A 12,708-nucleotide genomic window follows, 5' to 3' on the forward strand; every position below is an offset into this window, starting at 1 on the left:
GACACTTTAAAGGTTACAGAAAGCTGCAGAACTATTGATCAGGACACTTTAAAGGTTTCATAAACCTTTTGTTGCTTCTCTGTAGAAAGAGATGAAGATGAACCGGAGCCAGTTGGTGTATATGAAAGGTACGGAGTTCTGTTCACACCTGAAGAACTCAGAATTCATCCTGATTCATGAAAACTCAAAGATTCTGAACCAATGAGAAATGATCCCAGAAACGTTCCTGCTGGACTGTAAAGTTTGTAGCTGACAGAGAGGCTGAAGGGACTGAGACATGTCTGAGTCCACCATGATGCAGTTTTGGCGGGTTTGTGTTAAAGCTGGAAACCTGCAGGCTGGTTTGGAAGCTGCTTCAGGCGGTTTTCAGCAGAGGACTGAAAACGACTCTCACTAATTCATCCAAACATAAAGCCAGCGCTCCGTCCTGATTGGCTGAGACTCACTGAGCAGTGAGGAAATCCCCACAAACACCAACAGTCCGAATCAAACCGAAGCCCTGCGGCCCCAGCCTGCATCTTATTAATAGACTCATCAGGATGGTGGAAAGTTCCCGAGGCAGCGAGCGGAAACGTGTTTCCTCTGCAGAATCCTGAGGAATAACGGAGGGAAACATCTGCTGCAGCAAACCGGCGCTGAGCTTCAGCAACGAGAAGAAGATCCTCTGCCCCACAGCCTGCTGAGCTGAGCTCGGATCTTTCCTGATTTACAGCTGTGACGGGCAACTTCCTGTTTGTTACTGAGAGAGGAGGAGGAAAAGGTTGCTGCTGCTAATCAAACCCAGAGAGCAGCAACATGCTTCCCCTGAGCTTCACCAAAGAGCCGCTCTGCATGGGAAAAGAGTCCGAAGGAAACAATCAGCAGACTTTACTGCTGTCACTGGCTGTTTGTGTCAGGAGAACACCTAAGGGCCCTCAGAATACCCCAGAGGATCCTCAGAATACCCCAGAGGATCCTCAGAATACCCCAGAGGACCCCTAAGGGCCCTCAGAATACCCCAGAGGACCCTCAGAATACCCCAGAGGACCCCAGAGGGCCCTCAGAATACCCCAGAGGATCCTCAGAATACCCCAGAGAACCCTCAGAATACCCCAGAGGACCCTCAGAATACCCCAGAGGACCCTCAGAATACCCCAGAGGACCCCAGAGGGCCCTCAGAATACCCCAGAGGATCCTCAGAATACCCCAGAGAACCCTCAGAATACCCCAGAGGACCCTCAGAATACCCCAGAGGACCCTCAGAATACCCCAGAGGATCCTCAGAATACCCCAGAGGGCCCTCAGAATACCCCAGAGGGCCCTCAGAATACCCCAGAGGACCCTCAGAATACCCCAGAGGACCCTCAGAATACCCCAGAGGACCCCAGAGGGCCCTCAGAATACCCCAGAGGACCCTCAGAATACCCCAGAGGACCCCAGAGGGCCCTCAGAATACCCCAGAGGATCCTCAGAATACCCCAGAGAACCCTCAGAATACCCCAGAGGACCCCAGAGAACCCTCAGAATACCCCAGAGAACCCCAGAGGGCCCTCAGAATACCCCAGAGGACCCCAGAGAACCCTCAGAATACCCCAGAGGACCCCAGAGGGCCCTCAGAATACCCCAGAGGATCCTCAGAATACCCCAGAGAACCCTCAGAATATCCCAGGGGACCCCAGAGGACCCCAGACCAGACCGTCAGATGTGGAGGCCCTTTGTTGACCACTTCATCCTCATTTGCTCAGACACACTTTGGGATGTTTTCTCCTCTTCAGACGCTCTGATTGGATGTCTGTACTTCTGTACTTCCTGCTGTCGAGGATCGTTGGACAGACTGAAGCTTTGTGTCAGTGAAGGTTTGATTCTTGGCATCTCACCTCTGACCTGTGGAGTTTCAGGCTGTCCTTCAGCTGAAGAGGCCACAGCAAACTGTTCTGTTCACAGTGAACAGATCTACCTGAGGCCAGAGGCTTATTGTTTGGCCACTCAGAGCCACCGTACAAACATCTTCCCCCAAACCTACAGCTGAGGAACATTCGCTTTGTTTCTCAGCTGCAGCTGGACCCGAGACAGCTCAGAACCGATCTATCATTTAATTTCATGATCCATCCATGTTAAAAGAAGAAGAAGAAGAAGAAGAAGCTGCCTCCCTGACCTCACAGAAGCCTCCTGAGGAAGCAGACCCAGCCCGGCTTCAGCGCGTTACGCTGGACGTGGCGTGCTCCTGCAGATCTGACGGCGAGCATCACAACACTTGAACATGAAGGAGCCTCATGAATATGGATGTAAACGCACTCCTGAACCCGAGCCCCACTCAGGATTTATGGCTGTTCATGTGCAGGGCTGCAGACTCTCAGACCTCCTTTGTTTCCAGCTGCTGCAGAGTTTTTATTTCCTGCTGCAGATATCAGATCAGAACATTCTGTACATTCTGCAGCTTTCATGGAAATCTGGGAGCAGCGGTACAGATATGAGCTGAAAGATAAGTTTTATATAAAGAAGGAAAAGCACAGAGACCAACAGAAGCCAAACAGCGACATGGATCCAGCTCTGAGCCCCAGGACTGAGCCCCAGGACTGAGCCCCAGGACTGAGCCCCAGGTCTGAGCCCCAGGACCGAGCCCCAGGTCTGAGCCCCAGGACTGAGCCCCAGGTCTGAGCTGCAGGACTGAGCCCCAGGTCTGAGCCCCAGGACCGAGCCCCAGGTCTGAGCCCCAGGACTGAGCCCCAGGACTGAGCCCCAGGTCTGAGGTCCAGGTCTGAGCCCCAGCTCTGAGCCCTAGGACTGAGCCCCAGGTCTGAGCCCCAGGACTGAGCCCCAGGTCTGAGCTCCAGGTCTGAGCCCCAGGACTGAGCCCCAGCTCTGAGCCCCAGGTCTGAGCCCCAGGACTGAGGTCCAGGTCTGAGCCCCAGGTCTGAGCCCCAGGTCTGAGCCCCAGGACTGAGCTCCAGGTCTGAGCTCCAGGTCTGAGCCCCAGGACTGAGCCCCAGCTCTGAGCCCCAGGTCTGAGCCCCAGGACTGAGCCCCAGCTCTGAGCCCCAGGTCTGAGGTCCAGGTCTGAGCCCCAGGACTGAGGTCCAGGACTGAGCCCCAGGTCTGAGCCCCAGGACTCAGGTCCAGGACTGAGCCCCAGGTCTGAGCCCCAGGTCTGAGCCCTAACCGGACCAGCCTCCATCTGGATTAATGTACACTTTCCAGGTTTTACTAAAAGAATAGAAACAATTTTATCCCAACTGTATGTCTGGGTGGTTTAATCCGGTTCTGGAAGCTTAGACTCTGAACATATGTATGTTTTGTATTTAAGTCGGACTGACTCAGATCCACAACCCAATGATGACCCAGCAGAGGAACTCAGGACTCATTCAGAGATGAGACCCAGCAGAGGAACTCATTCAGAGCTGAGACCCAGCAGAGGAACTCAGGACTCATTCAGCACAGCCATGAGCATTTTGCACGTCCCACAGACCAAAGGAGCCCTGGTGCACTGACCGTGGAAGGTTCGATTCCACATCCTCTTGGTGACGACCTTTCCTTGCGGCCGCTGGCTGGAGGCTGATATGGTCTCATTCAAAGCGTGAGCGTAGAGCATCAGACCGTCGTAGAAACCTCCGGCTATGATGTTCATCTGGAAGGAAAGAGAGACTTTTCTAAGGTCTGGTGTGAACAAAGCTGTAAGAGTTGGCTGATGGAGGAGAGGTGAGTCAGAGCAGGCTGCAGATCCTGCTCTGACTCACCTCAGTTTCATCAACCACAGAACAGGAAAAGAAAGGACCGAAAAGCTGATATTCAGATCTGTGTCTCCTCTAAATAATCCCATGATTTATAATTCAACAGCAGTGTTTAATCTCACTGCTTCTTATCCTGTTTCCTCACGTTCTGAATATCTTCCATTTAATGTGTTGAATGTCTTCCCAGGAGTGGACGTCCCAGCAAGGTGAAAAAGCCCAGTTAGCATGTTAAAGGTTAAAGGTCATACATCTCAGACTCTACAGGCCTCAGTTAGCATGTTAAAGGTTAAAGGTCACCCCAAGGTGAAAAAGCCCAGAGCTACATCTCAGACTCCACAGGCCTCAGTTAGCATGTTAAAGGTTAAAGGTCACCCCAAGGTGAAAAAGCCCAGAGCTACATCTCAGACTCTACAGGCCTCAGTTAGCATGTTAAAGGTTAAAGGTCATACATCTCAGACTCTACAGGCCTCAGTTAGCATGCTAAAGGTTAAAGGTCATACATCTCAGACTCTACAGGCCTCAGTTAGCATGTTAAAGGTTAAAGGTCACCCCAAGGTGAAAAAGCCCAGAGCTACATCTCAGACTCTACAGGCCTCAGTTAGCATGTCAAAGGTTAAAGGTCACCCCAAGGTGAAAAAGCCCAGAGCTACATCTCAGACTCTACAGGCCTCAGTTAGCATGCTAAAGGTTAAAGGTCACCCCAAGGTGAAAAAGCCCAGAGCTACATCTCAGACTCTACAGGCCTCAGTTAGCATGTTAAAGGTTAAAGGTCACCCCAAGGTGAAAAAGCCCAGAGCTACATCTCAGACTCTACAGGCCTCAGTTAGCATGCTAAAGGTTAAAGGTCACCCCAAGGTGAAAAAGCCCAGAGCTACATCTCAGACTCCACAGGCCTCAGTTAGCATGTTAAAGGTTAAAGGTCACCCCAAGGTGAAAAAGCCCAGAGCTACATCTCAGACTCTACATGCCTCAGTTAGCATGCTAAAGGTTAAAGGTCATACATCTCAGACTCCACAGGCCTCAGTTAGCATGTTAAAGGTTAAAGGTCACCCCAAGGTGGAAAAAGCCCAGAGCTACATCTCAGACTCTACAGGCCTCAGTTAGCATGCTAAAGGTTAAAGGTCACCCCAAGGTGAAAAAGCCCAGAGCTACATCTCAGACTCTACAGGCCTCAGTTAGCATGCTAAAGGTTAAAGGTCATACATCTCAGACTCTACAGGCCTCAGTTAGCATGTCAAAGGTTAAAGGTCACCCCAAGGTGAAAAAGCCCAGAGCTACATCTCAGACTCTACAGGCCTCAGTTAGCATGCTAAAGGTTAAAGGTCATACATCTCAGACTCTACAGGCCTCAGTTAGCAGGTTAAAGGTTAAAGGTCATGACAGCACAGTTAGAAAAAGACTGAACAAGGATGGCTTGTTTGGAAGGGCTGCAGGAGAAAGCCTCTTCTCTCTAAGAAAGAAAAGAATCAAGGTGTTGCAATGGTCCAGTCAGAGTCCAGACCTCAACCTGGCTGTTGGATCAGGGGTTCTTAGTTTCTCACTCACTGCTGCTACAAGCTGCTGGATCAGGGTTCACTTAGTTTAAAAGCTTCTGCTGGATCAGGGTTCACTTAGTTTAAAAGCTTCTGAACGCTGTCACATGGCTGTCAGCTGCTGCCTCTGAAAGTGCAGGCGGCTCATTGGTGATTCTGGACTCTGGGTTAGCTGTTAGCTGTTAGCTGTGTCTGATCTTATATCTGATATCCTGGGTTAGCTGTTAGCTGTTAACTGTGTCTGATCTTATATCTGATATCCTGGGTTAGCTGTTAGCTGTTAGCTGTGTCTGATCTTATATCTGATATCATGGGTTAGCTGTTAGCTGTGTCTGATCTTATATCTGATATCCTGGGTTAGCTGTTAGCTGTGTCTGATCTTATATCTGATATCCTGGGTTAGCTGTTAGCTGTGTCTGATCTTATATCTGATATCCTGAGTTAGCTGTTAGCTGTTAGCTGTGTCTGATCTTATATCTGATATCCTGGGTTAGCTGTTAGTTGTTAGCTGTCAGCTGTGTCTGATCTTATATCTGATATCCTGGGTTAGCTGTTAGCTGCGTCTGATCTTATATCTGATATCCTGGGTTAGCTATTAGCTGCGTCTGATCTTATATCTGATATCCTGGGTTAGCTGTTAGTTGTTAGCTGTTAGCTGTGTCTGATCTTATATCTGATATCCTGGGTTAATTGTTAGCTGTGTCTGATCTTATATCTGATATCCTGGATTAGCTGTTAGCTGTTAGCTGTGTCTGATCTTATATCTGATATCCTGGGTTAGCTGTTAGCTGCGTCTGATCTTATATCTGATATCCTGGGTTAGCTATTAGCTGCGTCTGATCTTATATCTGATATCCTGGGTTAGCTGTTAGTTGTTAGCTGTTAGCTGTGTCTGATCTTATATCTGATATCCTGGGTTAATTGTTAGCTGTGTCTGATCTTATATCTGATATCCTGGGTTAGCTGTTAGCTGTGTCTGATCTTATATCTGATATCCTGGGTTAGCTGTTAGTTGTTAGCTGTTAGCTATGTCTGATCTTATATCTGATATCCTGGGTTAGCTGTTAGCTGTGTCTGATCTTATATCTGATATCCTGGGTTAGCTGTTAGCTGTGTCTGATCTTATATCTGATATCCTGGGTTAGCTGTTAGCTGTTAGCTGTGTCTGATCTTATATCTGGTATCCTGGGTTAGCTGTTAGCTGTTAACTTTGTCTGATCTTATATCTGATATCCTGGGTTAGCTGTTAGCTGTTAACTGTGTCTGATCTTATATCTGATATCCTGGGTTAGCTGTTAGCTGTGTCTGATCTTATATCTGATATCCTGGGTTAGCTGTTATCTGTTAGCTGTGTCTGATCTTATATCTGATATCCTCTGTTAGCTGTTAGCTGTGTCTGATCTTATATCTGATATCCTGGGTTAGCTGTTAGCTGTGTCTGATCTTATATCTGATATCCTCTGTTAGCTGTTAGCTGTGTCTGATCTTATATCTGATATCCTGGGTTAGCTGTTAGCTGTGTCTGATCTTATATCTGATATCCTGGGTTAGCTGTTAGCTGTTAGCTGTGTCTGATCTTATATCTGATATCCTGGGTTAGCTGTTAGCTGTGTCTGATCTTATATCTGATATCCTGGGTTAGCTGTTATCTGTTAGCTGTGTCTGATCTTATATCTGATATCCTGGGTTAGCTGTTAGCTGTGTCTGATCTTATATCTGATATCCTGGGTTAGCTGTTAGCTGTGTCTGATCTTATATCTGATATCCTGAGTTAGCTGTTAGCTGTTAGCTGTGTCTGATGTTTCCTTCGTGATGCTTCTCTCTTCCTGACGGATCCTGTTTCTCTGCAGGGATCGCTGAGGTGTGACCTCATTGTGTTCATGTTTTAACTTCGTTAGCGTCTCCCAGCTGTCTGTCTGCAGCTGATTAACTGGCTTCACAAAGCTGCCAGACAGCCTCAGACTGCCTGGTGCGGACCGGCTGCTCCTCCCTGACGACCTTTGGGCGTGTAATAGAGTTAACAAAGTGCCTGGTTACCAGGCAGGCAGCTTCCTGCCTGAAAGTCGAGCTCGCTGTTTGGGTTCAGGTCTGCTGCACCGCCTCAAAATGATGCACCGTGCACTGAAACAGAGCTTCCACATCACCGCAGCAACATCAGGGGTCACACTGAGGCCAGGGGTCACACTGAGGCCAGAGGTCACACTGAGGCCAGGGGTCACACTGAGGCCAGGGGTCACACTGAGGCCAGAGGTCACACTGAGGCCAGAGGTCACACTAAGGCCAGGGGTCACACTGAGGCCAGAGGTCACACTGAGGCCAGAGGTCACACTGAGGCCAGGGGTCACACTGAGGCCAGGGGTCACACTGAGGCCAGGGGTCACACTGAGGCCAGGGGTCACACTGAGGCCAGGGGTCACACTGAGGCCAGGGGTCACACTGAGGCCAGAGGTCACACTGAGGCCAGGGGTCACACTGAGGCCAGAGGTCACACTGAGGCCAGAGGTCACACTGAGGCCAGGGGTCACACTGAGGCCAGAGGTCACACTAAGGCCAGGGGTCACACTGAGGCCAGAGGTCACACTGAGGCCAGAGGTCACACTGAGGCCAGAGGTCACACTGAGGCCAGGGGTCACACTGAGGCCAGGGGTCACACTGAGGCCAGGGGTCACACTGAGGCCAGAGGTCACACTGAGGCCAGTGGTCACACTGAGGCCAGAGGTCACACTGAGGCCAGGGGTCACACTGAGGCCAGAGGTCACACTGAGGCCAGAGGTCGACCGTTCCAGCGCTGATGAAGGCTGAATCTGCAGAATATTAAACCGCAGAGCAGAAATCTCTCAGTCATGTATAATGTGACCCAGTGGAGGTGTGAGCTGGTGAGTTTCTCTGCACAGATGCTTGGTTCTTCATCTGTGTTTGGGTGGAGTCCACAGCAGCTGATGATACCTTTCCTGAGTTCTTCAGTGAGTAAAATGTTGGTTTTATTTAACTTTTATGGGAGTGAAGTATTTTTCTGTTGGTTTTAAAGATCAGAATCAATGGACCTGGAACTAAGACAGGGTGTAAAACACATTAAATATGCACTTATAGCAACATGACTCGTGTTTTATCAGGTTACAGACTGAGAATGTGACGATCATTAATGCATTTATCCACAGTAATTATGGATCCTTTCCAGCTCAGAGGTGTCAGGTTCAGCCTGGGAGCTCAGTCAGCAGCTCTGGCTGCTCATTGGGAGTCAGAATACACCTGAGGGAGTCAGAATACACCTGAGGGAGTCAGAATACACCTGCAGGGAGTCAGAATACACCTGAGGGAGTCAGAATACACCTGAGGGAGTCAGAATACACCTGCAGGGAGTCAGAATACACCTGCAGGGAGTCAGAATACACCTGAGGGAGTCAGAATACACCTGAGGGAGTCAGAATACACTTGAGGGAGTCAGAATACACCTGAGGGAGTCAGAATACACCTGAGGGAGTCAGAATACACCTGCAGGGAGTCAGAATACACCTGCAGGGAGTCAGAATACACCTGAGGGAGTCAGAGTACACCTGGGGGAGTCAGAATACACCTGAGGGAGTCAGAATACACCTGCAGGGAGTCAGAATACACCTGAGGGAGTCAGAATACACCTGAGGGAGTCAGAATACACCTGCTGGGAGTCAGAATACACCTGCAGGGAGTCAGAATACACCTGCAGGGAGTCAGAATACACCTGAGGGAGTCAGAATACACCTGAGGGAGTCAGAATACACCTGCTGGGAGTCAGAATACACCTGCAGGGAGTCAGAATACACCTGAGGGAGTCAGAATACACCTGAGGGAGTCAGAATACACTTGAGGGAGTCAGAATACACCTGAGGGAGTCAGAATACACCTGCAGGGAGTCAGAATACACCTGCAGGGAGTCAGAATACACCTGCAGGGAGTCAGAATACACCTGAGGGAGTCAGAATACACCTGAGGGAGTCAGAATACACTTGAGGGAGTCAGAATACACCTGAGGGAGTCAGAATACACCTGCAGGGAGTCAGAATACACCTGAGGGAGTCAGAATACACCTGAGGGAGTCTGAATACACCTGAGGGAGTCAGAATACACCTGAGGGAGTCAGAATACACCTGCAGGGAGTCAGAATACACCTGAGGGAGTCAGAATACACCTGCAGGGAGTCAGAATACACCTGCAGGGAGTCAGAATACACCTGCAGGGAGTCAGAATACACCTGAGGGAGTCAGAATACACCTGAGGGAGTCAGAATACACTTGAGGGAGTCAGAATACACCTGAGGGAGTCAGAATACACCTGCAGGGAGTCAGAATACACCTGAGGGAGTCAGAATACACCTGAGGGAGTCTGAATACACCTGAGGGAGTCAGAATACACCTGAGGGAGTCAGAATACACCTGCAGGGAGTCAGAATACACCTGAGGGAGTCAGAATACACCTGAGGGAGTCAGAATACACCTGCAGGGAGTCAGAATACACCTGCAGGGAGTCAGAATACACCTGAGGGAGTCAGAATACACCTGAGGGAGTCAGAATACACTTGAGGGAGTCAGAATACACCTGAGGGAGTCAGAATACACCTGAGGGAGTCAGAATACACCTGCAGGGAGTCAGAATACACCTGAGGGAGTCAGAATACACCTGAGGGAGTCAGAATACACCTGAGGGAGTCAGAATACACTTGAGGGAGTCAGAATACACCTGCAGGGAGTCATAATACACCTGAGGGAGTCAGAATACACCTGCAGGGAGTCAGAATACACCTGCAGGGAGTCAGAATACACCTGAGGGAGTCAGAGTACACCTGGGGGAGTCAGAATACACCTGCAGGGAGTCAGAATACACCTGAGGGAGTCAGAATACACCTGAGGGAGTCAGAATACACCTGCAGGGAGTCAGAATACACCTGCAGGGAGTCAGAATACACCTGAAGGGAGTCAGAATACACCTGCAGGGAGTCAGAATACACCTGCAGGGAGTCAGAATACACCTGAAGGGAGTCAGAATACACCTGCAGGGAGTCAGAATACACCTGCAGGGAGTCAGAATATACCTGAGGGAGTCAGAATACACCTGAGGGAGTCAGAATACACCTGAGGGAGTCAGAATACACCTGCAGGGAGTCAGAATACACCTGAAGGGAGTCAGAATACACCTGCAGGGAGTCAGAATACACCTGCAGGGAGTCAGAATACACCTGAGGGAGTCAGAATACACCTGAGGGAGTCAGAATACACCTGCAGGGAGTCAGAATACACCTGCAGGGAGTCAGAGTACACCTGGGGGAGTCAGAATACACCTGCAGGGAGTCAGAATACACCTGAGGGAGTCAGAATACACCTGAGGGAGTCAGAATACACTTGAGGGAGTCAGAATACACCTGCAGGGAGTCAGAATACACCTGCAGGGAGTCAGAATACACCTGCAGGGAGTCAGAATACACCTGAGGGAGTCAGAATACACCTGCAGGGAGTCAGAATACACCTGCAGGGAGTCAGAATATACCCGAGGGAGTCAGAATACACCCGAGGGAGTCAGAATACACCTGCAGGGAGTCAGAATACACCTGCAGGGAGTCAGAATACACCTGCAGGGAGTCAGAATACACCTGCAGGGAGTCAGAATACACCTGAGGGAGTCAGAATACACCTGAGGGAGTCAGAATACACCTGCAGGGAGTCAGAATACACCTGCAGGGAGTCAGAATACACCTGAGGGAGTCAGAATACACCTGCAGGGAGTCAGAATATACCTGAGGGAGTCAGAATACACCTGAGGGAGTCAGAATACACCTGCAGGGAGTCAGAATACACCTGCAGGGAGTCAGAATACACCTGCAGGGAGTCAGAATACACCTGAGGGAGTCAGAATACACCTGAGGGAGTCAGAATACACCTGCAGGGAGTCAGAATACACCTGAGGGAGTCAGAATACACCTGAGGGAGTCAGAATACACCTGAGGGAGTCAGAATACACCTGAGGGAGTCAGAATACACCTGAGGGAGTCAGAATACACCTGCAGGGAGTCAGAATACACCTGCAGGGAGTCAGAATACACCTGAGGGAGTCAGAATAGACCTGAGGGAGTCAGAATACACCTGCAGGGAGTCAGAATACACCTGAGGGAGTCAGAATACACCTGCAGGGAGTCAGAATACACCTGCAGGGAGTCAGAATACACCTGAGGGAGTCAGAATACACCTGAGGGAGTCAGAATACACCTGCAGGGAGTCAGAATACACCTGAGGGAGTCAGAATACACCTGAGGGAGTCAGAATACACCTGCAGGGAGTCAGAATACACCTGAGGGAGTCAGAATACACCTGCAGGGAGTCAGAATACACCTGTAGGGAGTCAGAATACACCTGCAGGGAGTCAGAATACACCTGAGGGAGTCAGAATACACCTGCAGGGAGTCAGAATACACCTGAGGGAGTCAGAATACACCTGAGGGAGTCAGAATACACCTGCAGGGAGTCAGAATACACCTGAGGGAGTCAGAATACACCTGAGGGAGTCAGAATACACCTGAGGGAGTCAGAATACACCTGAGGGAGTCAGAATACACCTGCAGGGAGTCAGAATACACCTGCAGGGAGTCAGAATACACCTGCAGGGAGTCAGAATACACCTGCAGGGAGTCAGAATACACCTGAGGGAGTCAGAATACACCTGAGGGAGTCAGAATACACCTGAGGGAGTCAGAATACACCTGAGGGAGTCAGAATACACCTGCAGGGAGTCAGAATACACCCGAGGGAGTCAGAATACACCTGAGGGAGTCAGAATACACCTGCAGGGAGTCAGAATACACCTGTAGGGAGTCAGAATACACCTGAGGGAGTCAGAATACACCTGCAGGGAGTCAGAATACACCTGTAGGGAGTCAGAATACACCTGAGAGAGGTTGCACACACACACTGGTCTCACCAGCGAGTCGTCCACGCTGTAGTTGAACATCTCCCGGGCGTCAGACTTCAGGTTGCTGACGAACTGTCGGTACTCAGGGTTCTGAGGCTCGCGGTACGTCAGGATCTTTACACTCTGGAGACAGGAAGAGACCGAAATCAACCTGCTGATCACAGATCACCTGTCTCCTGGTCTCATTCTCACCTGTCTCCTGGTCTCTTTCTCACCTGTCTCCTGGTCTCAGTCACACCTGTCTCCTGGTCTCTTTCTCACCTGTCTCCTGGTCTCATTCTCACCTGTCTCCTGGTCTCATTCTCACCTGTCTCCTGGTCTCTTTCTCACCTGTCTCCTGGTCTCAGTCACATCTGTCTCCTGGTCTCAGTCACACCTGTCTCCTGGTCTCAGTCTCACCTGTCTCCTGGTCTCATTCTCACCTGTCTCCTGGTCTCAGTCACACCTGTCTCCTGGTCTCTTTCTCACCTGTCTCCTGGTCTCATTCTCACCTGTCTCCTGGTATCAGTCTCACCTGTCTCCTGGTCTCATTCTCA

The 12,708-nt window shown here is 50.1% G+C and overlaps 1 protein-coding gene across 1 annotated transcript in view; it reads right to left on the reverse strand.

Moving 5' to 3' along the window:
• The window catches only part of LOC140315863 (atrial natriuretic peptide receptor 1-like), a 75,439-nt gene that overhangs the window by 34,910 nt on the left and 27,821 nt on the right, over positions 1 to 12,708 (reverse strand). The window contains exons 3-4 of the mRNA XM_072393453.1: positions 12,182 to 12,295; positions 3,469 to 3,604 (exon numbers count right to left, since the gene is read on the reverse strand). Coding sequence (XP_072249554.1) covers positions 3,469 to 3,604; positions 12,182 to 12,295 — 250 coding nt within the window. The remainder of the gene's footprint in view (positions 1 to 3,468; positions 3,605 to 12,181; positions 12,296 to 12,708) is intronic.

Source organism: Leuresthes tenuis, unplaced genomic scaffold (assembly GCF_036924035.1).
Source record: "Leuresthes tenuis unplaced genomic scaffold, fLeuTen1.0.hap1 SCAF_10, whole genome shotgun sequence".
In the NCBI taxonomy this organism is placed as follows: domain Eukaryota; kingdom Metazoa; phylum Chordata; class Actinopteri; order Atheriniformes; family Atherinopsidae; genus Leuresthes; species Leuresthes tenuis.